We start from the raw sequence: 20,765 nt of genomic DNA, 5'->3' as shown, positions 1-20,765 counted from the left end.
GTCTAATTAATATTTTGGATGCGTGCGACTTACTCACTATCATATATAAGCATAAAATCAAAATTTGTTATTTACTTATGTACAGTGAGTATATATATACTTGCCAAAGACAACGTTTCGGTGGCAACTGCCCCCTAACATGTACATGTTATGAGATAGTTACACGGGAAGTTATACGTAAGGAAGACAAATTATTAAGTAGGAATGTTTACGAGGCCTCTTTTATATGTAAAAATAGAGAGAATAAGCTGAATAGAGAAGATGGGAATATTGATGAAATATGGCTAGGAATGTTGAAAAAATGGGAAAAACATGAATATAAAGAAATCGGATTCAAGGTTAACCCAGACATTGTACGGAAGGCAAGCATCATATGCGACTTCTTGTTTGAAATGGCGTAATTAAAGGGGAAGTTAGGGGAAGGAGGAAAATTGACTCACTCGCAACCTCGTGCATTTGAGTACATACCAGTTCCAGTCAACATGTGAATTGTGATCGGATAGTAACACGGGTTTTAACAGTTTTTATATGAGTTTTAAGGGATTTTAAAATGTGGGAATACTCCTGTTTCAGTCATTTGTTATCCTAGCTTTCAACCTGTCCACGTAAAAACCTATATCCTTTCTAAGTGACGAAGCTTTGTGGATTTCCGTAAAGCCGACTTCTTGACCTGAAGAAGGGGGCAGTTGCCATCAAAACGTTGTTTTTGACAAGTCTATACTTACTGTACGTAAGTAAAGAACAAATTTTGATTTTATGCTTACATATGACTGTTGTCTATCAATGTCAATTTTGGCCTGCTACAATTTGTAAAGCCACTAATTGTAGTGCCAACTAGACAACTTAGCCAATCATTCATGCTTGTACTGTATTGATGTAAGGTAATCCTATCTGATTCATAAGTCTGGTTTTAAAGAAAGCATACATTTCTATTTCATGTTAGGGGGAATAAAAATGTGGTTGATAATTAGAAGACGTAAGTGAGTTACTAAGTTATTTCCACAAAACTTACTTGTAAATGTTCGATTAATTTTGGTGGCCTCTGCCACCATCGACTTGGGAACTCATTGTTTCACTGTTGGGTTGACTTCCTGTTCCTCAGGAAGTTTCGTGGAAATAATATAGTAACTCACTCACGTCTTCTTATAAATTTCTACTTATGTGTGGTTTACAAGTCCTTTACTTATTCCGACATTTCGGATTCCTTGCCTGATCCTTTCTCTAGGTGTGTCCATAAATCGCATTAGGATAAAGACAAAATAAAAATTGGTTAAAAGGATAAAAGACTGAGTGCAATAAAACAGGACCAGTGCTGCACCATAGACAGTGATGTGCGTCCTTCACGAAGGACAAATGATGACAACAGTGCAAGTGCAGGTTTATTAATCCCAAGTATTTTCCCTTTTAACCACTTTTTACTCTGTTTTTATCCTTAATGCGATTTTTATACCCCTGAGGAAGGATTTGGCCATGGATCTGAAATGTAAGAATTAGTAAATGACTTGTAAATATTTGCTAGCTGCTGTTATGTGAAGATTTAAGAAACTGACACTCTAGTTTGCCTTTAAGACAATAGTTACCATGCAAAGTCATGGACATTTCAGGGTTGTAATGATTTCATTGGAAGTTAATGGGAGTGTTATAACAGAGAAGTATTCATTCTGTGCAATATTATTCCTGTTCTTTGTTTTAGCTCGAGGACCAGTTTCTACATATCTCTCTACAACATTACGTGGTCTTGAGACTATAAGAGCATTTGGAGCTCAAGAAATTGTGACAATAGAGTTTCAGAATCACCAGGTATGTAGATAATGTTAGATAGATAGATTTTATTCAGATATTGTGGATTCCTAACTACGGTGAACCAATGTTGATTCTACAACCTAAAGTAGTTTAGAATGTTTATAACTTTTAATATGTCACATGTAAAAATATCAATCTGTCAGAGTTTTGTTTTCAAATATTCATAATCAGAATTATAATAGCTGTTATTTAATTTAATGGAGTAAAGTGACAGCAACCACCCTCCACTCAGGAACATGTTATACAAGGGTCATCCAGAAAGTAAATTCCTTTGGCCAATTAAAAAAAACACAAAATGTAATGGAACAAAACACTATTGTACACGGAAGTACAGGCCTTGGACTATGTTTCAACAGTAGTAGAAAAGGGGACACGAGCGATCACCCCCCAAAATCTAACAATTTCATAGTGATCTCTCTAGTGTAATTTAACTGAAAATCATGATTTTAGCTGATTTTCCAAGTGTAAAAAACTGAACATTTGTTTTACGCAAGAGCTTAAATTCCAATTTTATTGTATAAAAGTTCTAAGATTTAGATAATTTTCCCCTATGACACCCAATTTTTTTAATTTCACTTTTTCAAATAACTAAAGCGAAATCCATTACTTTTTTAACTGTAAAAAATAATTGACTCACATGAGTCCATTTTAAAAATTTTTGCAAAATATCCCAGTATACATTCGGTCCATTTATATCTGAACCGAAGATACCGTACTTGCATATTCTCATATCCTCCAGTGTTATTATATTGTTTGTGATTGAAACTAATCAGCAACAACATGGCGGTACAAGAAATATACAAGGGAAATGTATTTTAGTAATATTTGGGCCCTAGCAATTAGCTACGTGAACTCGAGAGCGCTCTGTCATATGTCTTCAGCTAATCGTATTACTACCGGCTGATATATAAAATCATTGAGTAATGAATCTTTTTCCAACAATTACATTTTTTGCAAATAGATGGCACCATACTTACTTCTTTCATGTTCACTAAGTACATTTATTTGCAACTAGATGGCATTGGTGATATATAAATCACTGTGTAGGAAGTATTTCTTGGGAACCTAACTTGCGTGATATGCAAAAATTCTCATGTAACATAGTTTTTACTTAGACAAATCAATAGTTTTGTCACAAGAATTCTTTGCATTCCAAACATTCCTGAGTGTATGTGTGAAGATTGACGTACTTACAGGAGCGTGTGAATATTGAGGCTTTGACCTGTTAAGAATGAAATGAATCTAAGTAAGGTCATAGGTTTCCGTAGTGTTTTTTTTTAATTTAATTTTTTTTTCTTAACCAGTAATTTTAACCAAATTGAATACTACCAGAAATGTTGCAAGAATTCTCATGTAACCTAGTTGTTTTTACTCAGACAAATCAATAGTTTTGCATTCCAAACATTCCCTGAGTGTGTGTGCGTGTGTGTAGATGTGACGTTCACTTGTTAAGAATGTCACATCAATAATACTAGCTTGGGAATGTTATGCCCTTCTCTTTTTTTTATAAAAAAGGGAGAGAGAGAGGGTTATGTAACTTGTGGTGATTTGCTTGGCTAAGGGGAATTTCCTGAGAATTCTTTCCATTCTAAACATTTCTGTGTGTGTGTGTAGAGACATTGATGCGCTTATGTATGCGTGTAAACATTAAGGCATTGACTAACTAACTAACTCCCTAGCCTTCTTAAACCCGAAGGTTCATGGCTGCAGCAACACAGGCCTTCCATCTGTCCCTATCTTGAGCAAGTTCTATATACTCTTTTCCATCCCTACCGATTTCCTTTAGGTCCATCTCAACGTTGTCCCTCCATCTTCGTCTTGGTCTTCCTACAGGTCTCTTACCATCAGGTTTCCCAACAAGAATCCTGTAAACTCCTCTTTCCTCTCCCATTCGTGCCACATTTCCTGCCCACCTAAGTCTTCTTCTTTTAATCATTCTAATAATATCTGGACACGAATACAAATTATGTAGTTCTAAATTATGTAACCTTCTCCACTCACCTGTCTCCTCATCCCTTTTAGGTCCAAATATTTTCCTAAATATCTTATTTTCAAATACTCTCAATTTATGTTCCTCTTTCAATGTAAGGGACCAAGTTTCACATCCATATAATACTACAGGCAAAATTACTGTTTTGTATATTTTAACTTTTAGTTTCTTAGATATTAAACGAGAAGACAAAAGTTTATGAAGAGAGAAGTAACATGCATTTCCTGAATTAAGCCTACTTTTTATTTCCTCTTTAATATAATTTTCATTTGTTAATATTACTCTTAAGTATTTCAATTTGGAAACTGGTTCAAACGAGTTGTTATCAATAATTAGATTTTGATTATTACCTAACACTTGGTTTCGGCCTGTAAGCATATATTTAGTTTTCTCTTTGTTAACTTCCAAACCTATCTCTTTAGCAGTTTTGAAAAATATTTTAGCATTATTCTTAATTGTATTCACATCATCCCCCAGTAAGTCTACATCATCTGCATATGCTAACAACTGAGTCACACCATTTAATTTTAGTCCTTCTTTAGTTTCTTTTACCTTCCTAACTGCATATTCTAAGGCAAAATTAAAGAGCAATGGAGATAATGCATCTCCTTGTTTTAACCCATCATGAATTGTAAATTTGTCAGACATATTAATACCCACACGAATTTTACTTTCTGTTTCACTGGTGCATATTTTTATCATACTAACAAGCTTCTTAGGTATTCCAAACTCTACTAATATATTATATAATTTATCTCTTTTGACCGAATCATATGCTTTTTTGAAATCAATGAATAGCTGATGGACATTTTGATTATATTCCCACTTTTTTTCAAGTGTCTGTCTGATGTGAAAAATTTGATCTGTAGTTGATCTGTTACGTTTAAATCCACATTGATAATCACCTGTAATTTCATTAGCATATGGGGTTAGTCTTGTTAAAAGAATGTTAAATAATATTTTATATGTTGTTGAGAGTAGAGAAATTCCACGGTAATTATTGCAGTTCATTTTATCACCTTTTTTAAACACAGGAACAATTATGGATTCTTTCCACTGTTGAGGGATTTCTTCTTTATTCCATATTAAACAAATTAATTTATGAATTTGACATATTAATGAATTTCCACCATATTTAATTAACTCAGCTGGTATTAAATCAATGCCAGGTGCTTTGTTATTCTTTAGCCTTTTAATAGCATCTTTAACTTCACACAAGTTAGGTTCTGGAACTAAAGGTTCTGCTGTGTGGACCTCATTTACTTCTGATTTATCTCCTACATGGACATTTAAAAGGTCATTAAAGTAGTTCTTCCATCTATTTAGAATATTGCTTGGGTCAGCTAGAAAATCATCGTCTTTATGTTTTATGAAGTTTACTTTAGGTTGCCACCCCTTTCTAAACTCATTTACACCTTTATATAGATCTCTGATATTTTTATTTTTGCTGTTTGTTTCAATTTCGTTAATTTTGGTTTTCAAGTAATCTCTTTTTTTACTTCTAAACATGCGGTTAACTTCTCGCTTTATTCTATTATAATTGTTTAGATTTGTATCATCAGAGTTATTTAACCACCTAAGTCTAGCCTGATTTCTTATTTCTATTAGATTATGACATTCATTATCAAACCATGACTTACTTTTTCTCGGTTTATGGTATCCTATACTTTCTTTAGCTGCTGATTCTATTGCATTACGTATGTGCTCCCAATTCTTATTTATGTCTGTTTCATTTATATTTTCATCATCATTTAAATCCTGCAAAACATCAAATCTATTTGACAGTTTAATTTGGTAATCTTTCTTAATTCATTCATCAGTAAACTTTCCTGTATCAAATTTTAGAACTTTTAGATTTTGTTGCTTATGATTTATCACTGAGAGTCTTTCTCTTAATTTAGCAATTACTAAATAATGGTCACTGGCACAGTCAGCACCTCTATGTGTACGAACGTCAATTATACTAGTATGCCTTCTCTTATCAATCAGAATATGATCTATCTGATTATGAGTTTTACCATCTGGAGAAGACCAGGTATATTTATGGATATCTTTATGTTTAAAAGTGGTACTTTTCACAATTAAATTCTTTGAGGTTGCAAAAGTAATCAATCTTATACCATTATCATTACTTAATTCATGAAGACTTTCTTTACCAATCGTGGGTTTAAATGTCTCTTCTTTGTCAATCTGTGCATTACAGTCACCTAACAGAATTTTCATATCATACTGAGAAAATTTATCAAAGACCTGTTCTAACTCTGTATAAAAATCATCTTTAGTATTATCATCTTTATCTTCCATTGGTGCATGTATGTTTATTAAAATAATTTTACACCACCTACCCTGTAAAACTGCATATGATATCCTATCATTAATAAATTTTACTGTTTTAAGAGCCGAGATAATTCTATTATTTATGAAAAAGCCTGTTCCAAAATTATGATTTTCAGTACCACCATAGAAAAGTGGTTGGTTAAGGCATTGACCTGTTAAGAATGTTACATAAATAATACTGTCTTGAGAATGTTATGCCCTTCTCTTTCTCTATAAAAAAGAGAGAGAGAGGGTCATGTGATTTGTGCTGATTGGTTTGTTAAAGGGAATTTCCCGATTACTTGTTTTGTCACGAGAATTCTTTGCATTTCAAACATTCCTAAGTGTGTGCGTAGAGACTGATGCACTTTCAGCTATGTGTGGGCATTAACCTGTTAAGAATGTTACATCAATAATACTAGCTCAGGAAAGTCATGCCCCCACCCCCCTTTCTCTATAGGAGGTTATGTGAATGTGCTGATTGGTTGGATAAGGGGAATTTCCCGATTAGTAAATTGAGGTTAGAAATATAAAGGTTTTGCTAATGTGGAATGCAAAAGCTCAGTTCTTGGCTCCCTCAGGGATTCAAATCCTGTTAGGTTAAACAGCATAAATATTTCACAGCAAGAATTCTCATATGGACTGACGATTTTTTTTTTTTAACAGACCTAATAATGAGTTATGACCTGTGTTGTCTTGTAAGTTTCTCGAGTTTCTGATGAAGGAATATGATGCCACTATAAACTGTATACAAAATATGCAGTCCCTGGAATGAGATGGACGAGGCTTATGAACTTCGACCTATACAGTTGTACAATCTGGCAATGAATGGATGTTTCTTTTTATTAAGCATAGCAGTGTGTTTTCGCTTATTTTAATATCAGGCAACAATGTTAGAAAGTGTGTGCATGGCCCCAAGAATACAATTTAAAATCACTAATGTGATATGAACCCTCTTCACTTGTGTGTATTTGAATATGCAAAAATAAGGCACTTTGAATAATTGAGGAGAACAATCACAAATAAGCTTGCAACGGTATTGGGAGAGGTCACAAGTTCAAACTTCAGACGATTTCTGTTAATTTGCTAAGGCCCAGGGTGTACGGATATCAGTATGAAAATTTGTAAAAAAAGAAGAGGCAAATGTCCCCCTCCCCCCATACAAGGCAGTTAACAGAGGTGTATTTTTATTGGTTTACGATTCTGAGGGTTTAAGTTATTATGTTCACTTATAGCTGTACATATTAAAAAGAAATTACTTGAGCAATAAAATATAATAATACCGGTCTTGACCTTTGTTGGATGACGTAGTGGTAATGTTGCAATCACACTTCTGATGGTGTATAAATGTAAATGTTTTGCATAACATGAAATACTGTAAATGGAAATGTGTCATTTCTAATATTCTATATAGAAATCAGATAACAAGAAAAAGAAGAAAATAAATGTTGCAGGCAGATACGAAGACTCAACCCACACACATATATGAACAGACAGGATATCAATGATGCGTTTATAACTAACATGTGATTATTCAAAATTCAAATAGTGCAGTGGGAAACAACTAACTAACTAACTCTCTAGACTTCTTAAACCCGAAGAGAGCAAATACAAGCACAAGTGTAAATAATTAAATAAGTTACAAGGGGCTGAGATATGGTAGGATATTTAGTTTATTAATATTTTAGTTTATTAATATCAATATTGTTTACCAGAACGTTGAAACGTTTATATAGGAACGATGGAACATACTGTCATCCTCATCTTCACGATTAGTCAAACATAGCATTCATTCGCTGTTCATATTTTCCGTCCTTAAATTCTAATACGTGTTTTATCTAATAATGGATTAAATTAAATACCAAACATTATCGAGAAGCAATTCTCAAAACATTATACTAAAATATTAACATTATAATAAATGTCCTTGCATAGCCATTTCAGTCTTCAAACTGCTTCCAACATGGCTTCTGCTTGCTTTTCAATAAAATCTAAGTTATGTGCAGTTCAATTTACGGTGCTAGCATGTCTCACTGCCACACAAAAAATCCTACAGGAGTTTATTTTTCCTGGAGGTCTGAGACTCACCAAAACCTATATAGTACTGACTATCCTCATCGTTGCGATGTAAAAAGAAACATGAGTGTCTGTGTTGTAAGTAGAAGAGCCAGAAAATGGCATGCCACGGCTTTTGATGTTATCTGTAAAGAGCATAACAAGAGCAAAGATCATGTCGAAAATAAACTTGTAGAAGGCGAGGCTTGCATCATGAAGCCTCGAGGATGGCAGTTAATAATTAGCTCTGTATTATACAAATAATTTTCTTGCCTTCTTAAACCCGAAGGTTTAGCAACAAAAGCCTTCCATCTCTCAATTTTGTATTTAATTCTGTGCAAATCACACGCCTGGAAGCTTTCGTGTATCACACTCACTGTTTATTCTTTCTGCCCAGCTTTTGACCTTAACTATTGATCATGCATTTTTATTGCATGTTTCCCATGTCAACACAAAATATATATTTTTCTCTTGGATTAATTTTAACTATGAGAATGAGAATTTAAGAAAGGGTAGAGAGAGAGAGAGAGAGAGAGAGAGAAAAGAGAGAAAGAGAATACCATAACAAATAGCTACCATATTCTACATATTCAACAAATTCATTTGATTAAAATGCAACAACATTTTTTTATTACATCATATGTTTCAATATTTTCAGTCATCCAAACGTTTGACAAAACATTTATTAGTTACGAAGATAGGATGAGGAAAAAAAAGTGGTTGAATAATTTCCAGAAGTATTTCTTAATAGGGAACAGTGTTTTTATTTGTTTTTATTTCTTTCTTTCGTGTAACCACTATGTTATCGATGGGAACAAGGCAAGACCAACATTACCACAATGTTATTGTGTTATGGTATGTGATTTTTCCATTATCAATTGTGTCCACACACAAAACTTAGTGCCTGTCTGCATCCATACCTAGATCAAAAAATTCGAACCATTTATCAGCCCCTTGTAACTTATTTAATTATTTACACTTGTGCTTGTATTTGCTCTCTTCAGGTTTAAGAAGTTTAGAGAGTTAGTTAGTTAGTTGTTTCCCACTGTACTATTTGAATTTTGAATAATCACATGTTAGTTATAAAAGCATCGTTGATATCCTGTCTGTTCATATATGTGTGTGGGTTGAGTCTTCGTATCTGCCTGCAACATTTATTTTCTTCTTTTTCTTGTTATCTGCTTTCTATATAGAATATTAGAAATGACACATTTCCATTAACAGTATTTCATGTTATGCAAAACATTTACATTTATACACCATCAGAAGTGTGATTGCAACAACATTACCACTACGTCATCCAACAAAGGTCAAGACCGGTATTATTATATTTTATTGCTCAAGACGTTCCTTTTTTTAATATGTACAGCTATAAGTGAACATAATAACTTAAACCCTCAGAATCGTAAACCAATAAAAATACACCTCTGTTAACTGCCTTGTATGGAGGGAGGGGGGACAATTGAATCTCCTTTTTTTACAAATTTTCGTACTGATATCCGTACACCCTGGGCCTTAGCAGATTAACAGAAATCGTCTGAAGTTTGAACTCGTGACCTCTCCCAATACCGTTGCAAGCTTATTTGTGATTGTTCTCCTCAATTATTCAAAGTGCCTTATTTTTGCATATTCAAATACACACAAGTGAAGAGGGTTCATATCACATTAGTGATTTTAAATTGTATTCTTGGGGCCATGCACACACTTTCTAACATTGTTGCCTGATATTAAAATAAGCGAAAACACACTGCTATGCTTAATAAAAAGAAACATCCATTCATTGCCAGATTGTACAACTGTATAGGTCGAGGTTCATAAGCCTCGTCCATCTCATTCCAGGGACTGCATATTTTGTATACAGTTTATAGTGGCATCATATTCCTTCATCAGAAACTCGAGAAACTTACAAGACAACACAGGTCATAACTCATTATTAGGTCTGTTAAAAAAGAAAATCGTCAGTCCATATGAGAATTCTTGCTGTGAAATTTTTATGCTGTTTAACCTAACAGGATTTGAATCCCTGAGGGAGCCAAGAACTGAGCTTTTGCATTCCACATTAGCAAAACCTTTATATTTCTAACCTCAATTTACTAATCGGGAAATTCCCCTTATCCAACCAATCAGCACATTCACATAACCTCCTATAGAGAAAGGGGGGTGGGGGCATGACATTCCTGAGCTAGTGTTATTGATGTAACATTCTTAACAGGTTAATGCACACACATAGCTGTAAGTGCATCAATCTCTACGCACACACTTAGGAATGTTTGGAATGCAAAGAATTCTCGTGACAAAACAAGTAATCGGGAAATTCCCCTTAGCCAACCAATCAGCACAAATCACATGACCCTCTCTCTCTTTTTTATAGAGAAAAGAGAAGGGCATAACATTCCCAAGACAGTATTATTTATGTAACATTCTCAACAGGTCAATGCCTTAATGTTTACACGCATACATAAGCGCATCAATCTCTACACACACACACACACACACACACACACACAGAGAGAGAGAGAAATGTTTAGAATGGAAAGAATTCTCAGGAAATTTCCCTTAGCCAAGCAAATCACCGCAAGTTACATAACCCTCTCTCTCTCTTTTTTATAAAAAAAAAGAGAAGGGCATAACATTCCCAAGCTAGTATTATTGATGTGACATTCTTAACAAGTCAATATCACATCTGCACACACACACACACATGCACACACACTCGGAGAATGTTTGGAATGCAAAACTATTGATTTGTCTGAGTAAAAACAACTAGGTTACATGAGAATTCTTGCAACATTTCTGTTAGTATTCAATTTGGTTAAAATTACTGGTTAAGAAAAAAAAAATTAAAAAAAAAAACACTATGGAAACCTATGACCTTACTTAGATTCATTTCATTCTTAACAGGTCAAAGCCTCAATATTCACACACTCCCGTAAGTACGTCAATCTTTACACATACACTCAGGAATGTTTGGAATGCAAAGAATTCTTTGACAAAACTATTGATTTGTCTAAGTAAAAACTAGGTTAGGTTCCCAAAAAATACTTCCTACACAGTGATTTATATATCACCAATGCCATCTAGTTGCAAGAAATGTACTTGTTGGAAAAAGATTCATTACTCAATGATTTTATATATCATCCGGTAGTAATTCGATTAGCTGAAGACATATGACAGAGCGCTCTCGAGTTCACGTAGCTAATTGCTAGGGCATTGAGGTCAATGCCTCAATATTCACACGCTCCCGTAAGTACGTCAATCTTCACACATACACTCAGGAATGTTTGGAATGCAAAGAATTCTTGTGACAAAACTATTGATTTGTCTAAGTAAAAACTATGTTACATGAGAATTTTTGCATATCACGCAAGTTAGGTTCCCAAGAAATACTTCCTACACAGTGATTTATATATCACCAATGCCATCTAGTTGCAAATAAATGTACTTAGTGAACATGAAAGCAGTAAGTATGGTGCCATCTAGTTGCAAAAAATGTAATTGTTGGAAAAAGATTCATTACTCAATGATTTTATATATCAGCCGGTAGTAATACGATTAGCTGAAGACATATGACAGAGCGCTCTCGAGTTCACGTAGCTAATTGCTAGGGCCCAAATATTACTAAAATATATTTCCCTTGTATATTTCTTGTACCGCCATGTTGTTGCTGATTAGTTTCAATCACAAACAATATCATAACACTGGAGGATATGAGAATATGCAAGTACGGTATCTTCGGTTCAGATATAAATGGACCGAATGTATACTGGGATATTTTGCAAAAATTTTTAAAATGGACTCATGTGAGTCAATTATTTTTTACAGTTAAAAAAGTAATGGATTTCGCTTTAGTTATTTGAAAAAGTGAAATTAAAAAAATTGGGTGTCATAGGGGGAAATTATCTAAATCTTAGAATTTTTATACAATAAAATTGGAATTTAAGCTCTTGCGTAAAACAAATGTTCAGTTTTTTACACTTGGAAAATCAGCTAAAATCATGATTTTCAGTTAAATTACACTAGAGAGCTCACTATGAAATTGTTAGATTTTGGGGGGTGATCGATCGTGCCCCCTTTTCTACTACTTTCAACGTTATTGCCATCCCTGTTGAGTCACTTATCATAACGATACACCATATTTTGTATATCCCCGTATGAAAGATTGATGCTGCCTTTGTTGATAACCAAGTGGTAATAGTTTGTTTGACCGCATCGTTATCTTCGAAGCTCTGGCCAGCAAGGAAGGGTTTCAGGTGCAAAAAGAGATGAAAATCAGTCAGGGCGAGGTCTGGGATATAAAGGGGATGAGGACATGTTTCCCATCCAATGTCTGTAAGGAGTCTTTGCGTTGCAGCCGCCGTATGGGGATGAGCATTGTCGCGAATGAAAACAACACACAGCTCAACATGCCACATCACTTGTTTCAGATTGCACGTTGCAATTTTCGTAGAGTGTTGCAATAGGTGTTCACTCATTTCATGCATTAAAAAACCGTATGACTGAGCACACTTCACACGCGGCCGGTGTTTCAATTTTCTTGAACATTATCGCAACCCACTACAAGCATCTGCATTTCTGTCTTCTTTAATACTGATGACTCTGCCTTGCCAATGGGTCCAACTACTCGGCGCACATATACACTCTTGCTATTGCAGTGCAGCTGCAGCATAAATTGCAAACGGAACTTACTTTCTGTGCATAAAAAAAAGGTAAAGTGCTCCCCTGTGCTTAGCACCACACCATGAAGGTGTATAGGGGGTGTGGGGGTAACGCCCCACACTTTCTTGATCCGGTCATAAGTGGGGTGATGTGATCAGCATCATGCCCCTGACCACCTTTACCCCCCAGGGTTTCCCCCAGGTACTCATGTTATTCGACGCTGGGTGGGTGCCGGGGCCGCTACCAACGTTAGAAAAATTCCCGGATTTGAACCGGCCGGGGATCGAACCCGGGACCTTGAGCATGGTAGTCAGACGCATTACCGACTGAGTCACCGTTGCCACTAACTTTCTGGGCATGCCTTGTATTAATGCTTTGTGGGATTCCAGTGTGTATAGGTATTATTTTGCTGGCAGCCTTTAGGTGCCTTGCCATGATGTGTTAGTTTATTGTGTCTTCTGTTTTTCTTGGGTACGAGCTATTAGAGTAAAGGGATCCAGATGTGATACGTTTGCTGTCGATGCTTAGTTCATTTAGGAAATGCATAGTGGCATGCATTTCCTTAATTTTTACATCGATCAGTGCAGTTGCTACATGTTTTGTTGTATACTTTGTGAGGAATTTTTAGAAGAAGGTTGGAGTTCATCAGCAACTCTCTGTACGGATCTGCTGATGTAATGTACCTTACACTCACACTGCACCTGGGCACCATACACTTGTGGATTATCAAGCAGAAGGGGGGAGGAACTATAGTTTGTATTTTCTGAGTTTTCGGCTGTTTTAGTGAGCTACATTGATGTTGAATTGTTGGTGAGGCAGTTGGATGAGGTGAAATGGTGAGGTACTGGTTGAGCTGAATAGAATGTCTGATTTATATTATGTCTTTGAAACATCTTATTGATGTAAAATTGGGGTTCCACTGTATATGGAAAGACCTCTGCTGCATTCTTACGTAAGCCTTGGTAAATCCCTTGACTGGTCAAACCTTATCAGAGATCTACCTGAGGTATTATAATTAGGAAATTGGAGTGAAATAATTTTATTGACTTATTTTCTTCAATAAATTTAAATCCAAAGAGAGAAGGTTCCAATCCCGATAACCCTTCTAATTTATATCCAAACAACTACACCATGTTAATATATATGTGGGTTAAGTCATAAGTTATGGCAACTATTTTTTTTTCGCGAATAGGGAACAACACGAAAAATCTAAGATATACGTTTGAAAGTGTATGGAATGTACTTTTGAGAGAAGCCACTAGATAGTGTATGTGAACAACGGTGGGGTAGTAAGCACGCACCTAAGTTTAGTCTGTGAGTGACAGCGTTCGAAAATAGAGGTCATCAAGCAGGAGCAACGTTTGTACGTTAAAATAGCAGTTCTCCACACAGAAATGCACAGGAATGTCATACAGAGCTACGAGAAGCACTGGGTGTGAATGCCATAATAAAACACAAGTGGATAACCTGCGTAAATACTTTAAAGGTTGTTAAACAGTGTAGTCGTGTGTGCTTGTTGTTCATGCCATGATAAAACACTGTTGTCCAATGTCCTGTGTTCTGCCTCTTCCCTACGAGAGTCTCCCGCATCCATACTTCATCTGGTGGCTTCATTCGAAGGTACATTCCATACACTTTCAAACGTATATCTTAGATTTTTCGAGTTGTTCTCTGTTCGTGAGAAAGAAAATAGTTGCCATGACTTATGACTTAACCCTCGTATATGCTCACATGTATGCTGCAACCCCCCTCCGCCAAGCCACACAGTCATACAGACAATTGCACATGTTTCACAATTTTGTAAATATTTTAGCAAATAACATGTTTTTAAATAATAATTATACTTTTCATCTGTTAAGTATGTTACTCGCTTGGCCCCCCACACTTTACCTCCGCACTCGAGGTTCGGTGCACTTCGTACTCGGCTCAGATTTGTCTAGGGGTATCTTTCTTTGTACGACAATGCACGTGGGTTGCTACAAGTCAACATAATTATATAATTAACTACAAGAGACAACGGATAACCTTTGCGAAACCTTTATGATCAGGGGGATAAATTACCTTGTCCAGCATGTGTGAAATTAAAAACGGAAATTTTGGATAATTTCTATAGTTTAATTAACGTAAAATTTGAAAATATATACATGTCGTATCCGAACGTTCATTTCTCTAATTATTTTTGATGTTGGAATCTCTATTGTTTGTACCTGGATGCTTTACATTTCATGAATTACATCTGAAGTACGCTTGTCACAAGGTAGACTCGCGTTACTCCAAGAAACGTCTTAACAGGCGCTAGGCCGCCCGACGTGTACATTTCTCAACCTCCACGGTGACAAGGCACTAGGCTGCCCGGCGCACCGTAATTACTTCAAAATAACATCCAGTACAAACTACCTTTTTACCTGTAAATCGGACACCAAGGCACTAGCTTGCCCGGCAATCCAATCTCTTACAGCATCCGTTTCGGGAGATCTGTCCTCCGGTCCTAGCCGACCGAAGCAAAAACAGCCTCTCCCTTCCAAGTCTCAGTTCCAACAGCCCACACCCCTACTCTCATCTGGGAGTTTATATACGTTTGGTTGGCGTCTGTTGCCAACCGCCCTTCTTTCAAAATTTTTAATCTTTAACAGCTAAACTGCCCGCCTTTCTTTTGAACGTTCGAAACACGAAGCAAGAACAGAGAGCTACATGGTATTTATACATGGAATAATGCGAACCTAAAAATGCATAATAAATTGATTTACACTAATCACACATATATATGTTTATACACGTAATTACCCAATTAATTAACATATTAATAAATATTTCAATAAGAAAAGAAAACACTGTTGCCCTGACACGGGGGCAGGGTAACAGATTCCCCCTCCCCAGCGTTACAATTCAATCTGAAATTTAAATTTCAGTATGTGTGAATTGTCTTAAAGTCACTGAGAAAAGTTAAGCACTGTATCTGAAAAAGAAAAATTCACTGATAACGTTATTTTCACTACACATCACAATCGTCTCTCTGAAAAAGAAAGAGTCTCGATTTCACTGCACTAAATATCCAATTTCCACACGGTTTCTTCCTCCTGGAATCCTGGAAACCTCCTGGACATCTCGGTCATCTGGTCATCAGGACTGCTCCCAGGTGCAGTCGTATTCAGCTCCTCCACCTTCCAAAGAATATGTCCGGCTCCCGCTCTAGGGTCGATTCAGCCTCTCCTCGGTCCATCCGAAGAACTCCCAGCTCCTTAGTCCCTTAGTCGTTGCATCTGGGACTTCTGCGGTACTCGGTTCGACTCCTGCCGAATTTCAGCTTCAAATGCTTTCAAGGTTCTATTGCTCTATCACACGACCCGATTTTAAAATGGCTTTCCCATTTATTATCTATAAGGAAACTTTCCGTTCCTTTTCCGGGCATCGAACTGCCATCCTCAGCATTCTCTTAGCGATGAAAATCTCATGTCTTCATGTTCACAATTGTCACCTCCCTTTATCGGCAAAAGGTTGACATAACATAAAATCCAACAGTCCGTAATTTAAATCTTATATTCTCATGAAATAAATTTACCAGAACTCAAATGTGTAGCGACAATAAATCAGGAACTTAATTACTACTGTACAAACTAGAAGTCGGACACTCGGCTTCCTTTCCATCATTTTTCACAGCCCTTCTACCCCCTCCCCTTGAGATGGATTCTCAGGGTAGAATTTAGGGACGAGTGCTTTCCCTCACACTTCTCAAATTTCTTCTCGGAATAACCTTCAGCTGGTCAACGTTAGCTAGAACTCTCTTCCCCTCACCTTCCTTTTCCAAAACAACATTATTTGGAGTAGTGAAATTCAGAATTCTGTAGATCCCTTTGAATTTCGGGAAAAAGCACACAGTTTGCTTGTTAAAAGCAGACGAAATTCTATGCTCTTGAAGCAGTACTCGATCTCCGACACGAAGATTAACCCTTCTTCTGCCCTTATTGTAGGATTTTGACGCCTTTTGCCTCGTCTTTTCTTCTTTTCCTCTTGCAAATTCAAAAGCCGCGCCCATTCTTTCCTTTAACTGTATGACGTAATCCATCTGTCTCTCCGCCGTGACGTCCTCCCCGGTTCCATCTTCCCTCTGAAGCTCCATTTTCCGAGTGTCATGCGGCGTGTACAAATCACGTCCAAAGAACAAGAATGACGGCTTCAATCCAGTCATCGAATTCGTTGCATTATTAATGGCAAAACTTATCGCGTCCAAATTTTCAGCCCACGACGAGTGTTCCTTGCAGAACTTTCCAAGTGCTTGCTTGATTATCTTAATCGCTGCTTCTGATTTGTTTCCCTTCGGTCTGTACGGCGTAATATAGACAGGCTTGCAATTCACAGAACGCAACGTCTGTGAATACAGTTTGCTTCGAAATACACTCTGGTTGTCACTGACAACGTATTTCGGAAATCCTGATTGAAAACAGTACTTCAAAAATGCTTGCGAGATCGTCCTCGCCGTTGTAGTTCTAAGCGGTGTCAAACTAATGTGCCTTGAGAACTCATCTTGAATGACTAAACAGTACTTGTATCTCCCCTTCGTACTTGTAGGCAGTGGTCCAAAAATGTCCAGAAACACTTTGTATCCAGGCGCAGTAGCTTTCCTCGAGTTCATAAAGCCCATCTTTCTGCTGTTGTCAGGATTATACTGAAGACAAGTGATACAACTTTTGCAATAGTTACTGACATCTTTGACTACTCCGTCCCAAGTATAATTCTCTAGGACCTTAAACAATGTCTTTCCATGTCCTAAGTGCGCAGATAATAAATCATCATGCGAAGATTTAAGTACTTCATTCTTCAACTTCTCTGGTACCCACAGCTTCAATCTGGAGCTAAACGGTGGATAAAGTCCAGTGTTTTCGTCAACGAAACGGTAAAGCAGTCCATCATCGTCGAGACAGGAATGTTGGAGATAAAAGTCAAATTTTCTCTTCTCTCGAGCATCCTTGATTTCAACTTCTTCTCCATTTAAACATCCAATTAATTTCGACAAGTAAGGATCACTCTGTTGTTCTCCTTTCCATATTTCTTTATCGTTAAGATCTACGGGCGGCGAAGTTTCTGTCTGTCCGTCCGTCTGTCTTCCATTTACAGTGTTGCCAGCTGCATCTGTAAACATCGCTTCCGTTTTCCTTTTATTCTTCCGGTCGAATTTCTGACACACTTTGCCTTCGACTTTAGGAATATCATGATGTTCCATTATCGTCCCATCAGGCATCTCTAATCTGAAATATCCTTCAGGCTTGATGTCCTCTATCGGATAATTCTCTTCTGCATCCGAAGATCCAATGTAATTCTCCCTCTCAGAGAATCCCGCTTCGATCCTCGACAAGTAGTCAACCGCTGTGTTATTTCTACCGGCAATGTATTTCACGGTAACTGGAAACCTGGTCACCCTGTTTATCATTCTGTTTATGTGGCTCGGAATCTGAGAAGATTTCAAGATGTCCACGAGCGCAGAATGGTCAGTGTAAGCTATCACTTCCGGTGCTTGCAGAAAGTAATATTCAAATTTCTCCAGACCCATGGTCAACGCAAATAACTCTTTCGCTGTGACAGAATAAGAACGCTGAGTGTCAGACAGCTTCTTACTCCCAAATGCAACAGTCTGCAATTTTCTCGTTTTGTCGTCCTCCTGAGCTACGATATAGCCAAGCGCTATGTCAGAGCAGTCTACAAACAAGTGAAACGGTTTCGAAACGTCAGGAATCTTGAGATCAGGACTATTTACAATTGCATCCTTCAACTTCTGCAAACTCTCTTCTTGTTCTTTTCCCCAAGAAAATTTCCTATTTCCTTGTAACAAGTCCGTGATCGGTTTGGATATCTTTGCTTGGTCCTTTATGAAATCTGACAGAAAATTTAAGAAACCTACTAGTCTCCTAACTTGCTTGATATTTCTGGGACGCTGCAACTGCTCTGCCTGTTTCCTCTTACTTTCCGCACAAGATATCGTATTTTCTGTAATTGTAAACCCAAGAAAATCAATTTTCTTTCTGAAGAGACGCGACTTTCGATAACTAATCGTCAGTCCTTTGTCTTTCATCTTTCCCAGGACAGAATCCAACACTCTTAGTTGTTCTTCCTCGGTAGCGTTTGCAATCACTACGTCATCATAATAACATATTGCATCAGTTTGATAATGCTCTCCTAGCGTCTTCTGCATCAGTTCCGCAAGGTGAAAAGGTCCACTACGACAGCCATAAAATAACCTTTTGTATCTAAACGTTCCCATTTCTGTCAAGAAACCTGCATATTTTCTTGTATCTTCAGAAATCTGCATATTTGCAAATGCAAACGGAATATCCAGAACTGTAAATATAGTTCCCCCAGAAAGCTTACATATTGTCGACCTAATATCAGGTATCTCTCTACGTCTAGCCTCCAATCTCTTATTCAAGCCTTTGCTGTCGATGATCACTTTACATGTGTTATCTCTCTTCACATGAAGGATAGGCGGTGAAAGGTAATCTGTGTCACCCCTTTCAATGATCCCGTCTTCAAGCATCTGCTCAACAGCCTGATTCATTAATTTCCTCTTTTGCTCAGAAAGTGGCCTAGGTTTCGCTCGGAACGGCTTCTCGTTATTCACATCCAAACGAACCTCGTAATCCTTTGCTAATCCCGGTTTATCTTGAAAAACATCAATATGCCGTCTCAGTATGGCAATCAATTTCGGCTTGTTTTCCTCTGAGATATCGGTACCCTCCATCAGCATGGCAATCCTTCTCTCTTCGTCAACCCTCTCCCCTTTGATGTCGCTGCTACGTGTCTCCGCTCCGCAAGCAGAAACGTTCTCTCGGACTCCTTCGACTCCATCCGTGGTCGAACCCAGTCCCCTAGAACCAACAGCATCAACGCTGTCACGTGTCGGCGGCGAATCAAAAGGCACGATTTTCGAAAGATCAGGCTCAATTGCCCACCCGTTACGCTGAATCATGGGTACAAGTCCCAGCTTAGCCATTAATGTCCTTCCCATTAACATTTCATGATTAGCATTAGATAACACAAATATCTGATCCCGAGCCTTGTGTCCGTGAAACTTAATATTCACGTAAGCACTCCCCAGAGATTCCACATTTCCTTCCGCAAGTATTACTTTAGTTTTCGAACCCTTCAATTTCACTCCATTTGTCTTCATTTTCTCGAAGACCTCCAAAGACACAAAGTTATTGGACGACGCCGTATCAATACATGCGTGTACTTCTACGTTAGCCACGTTGCATAAAACAATAGGTTCCCTTACGTCTTTTACATTTACGTTGTGAGGTGAAAAATTTTCCTTCCGCGTAAAATTTGCAGTTTCCACGCCACGAACTTGACAAATTCGTGGCGACTCTACGAGTTTTTTGTCACTTCTTTCCCACGTTCATTAATCTTGTTTTCCCTACGGTGATTTGAAGCTCTGCAACCTTTCTGTCCACAAGTGTAGCATAATTTATTTCTCTGGCACTTCGAAAAGCGGTTCTGTTTGTTTTCATCCCTCACCGCAAGCCGCGAGGGTGGAGGGCGTGAAACCACATGTTCAGCCCTCAAGCGCTCGACTTTCGGGCGGTCAAAACCAATGCTCACAGGGTCCAAGAAAATATCAGATTTCTTTCTCCCCCTCTCCTCTTCGAATTCCTGGTTAACGGACTTTCTCAGAGCCAAGTTGCGAATTTCGTCTTCAGAAACGAAAGACTTGAATCTCTGCCTTTCCAAAAACTCCGCTTGCAGCTCTAGGGCGTACTCGCTCAATTCTCTCATAGAAGTGAATGTCTTGTTGTACAAATAATCCCTAAATACCGGATTGCAGTGCGACTTCACAAAGTCAATTCTCTCCTGCGCAGAAGCCGAATTCTTTATCCTACTAAAATGCCTGTCAACCTTGCGAACGTATTCCGCCAATCCCTCGTTAGCAAGTTGAAACCTTTCAGACAAAAATAAC

General features: G+C 37.3%; 1 protein-coding gene across 1 annotated transcript in view; it reads left to right on the top strand.

Moving 5' to 3' along the window:
* The window catches only part of LOC145994066 (ATP-binding cassette sub-family C member 4-like), a 139,753-nt gene that overhangs the window by 95,126 nt on the left and 23,862 nt on the right, over positions 1–20,765 (top strand). Inside the window, exon 18 of the mRNA XM_083130151.1 lies at positions 1,694–1,800. Within this exon, the coding sequence (XP_082986277.1) occupies positions 1,694–1,800 (107 nt within the window). The remainder of the gene's footprint in view (positions 1–1,693; positions 1,801–20,765) is intronic.

Source organism: Lepisma saccharinum, chromosome 10 (genome assembly GCF_977018435.1).
Source record: "Lepisma saccharinum chromosome 10, izLepSacc3.1, whole genome shotgun sequence".
NCBI lineage: Eukaryota > Metazoa > Arthropoda > Insecta > Zygentoma > Lepismatidae > Lepisma > Lepisma saccharinum.
This window is presented reverse-complemented; position numbering and strand designations above follow the sequence as displayed.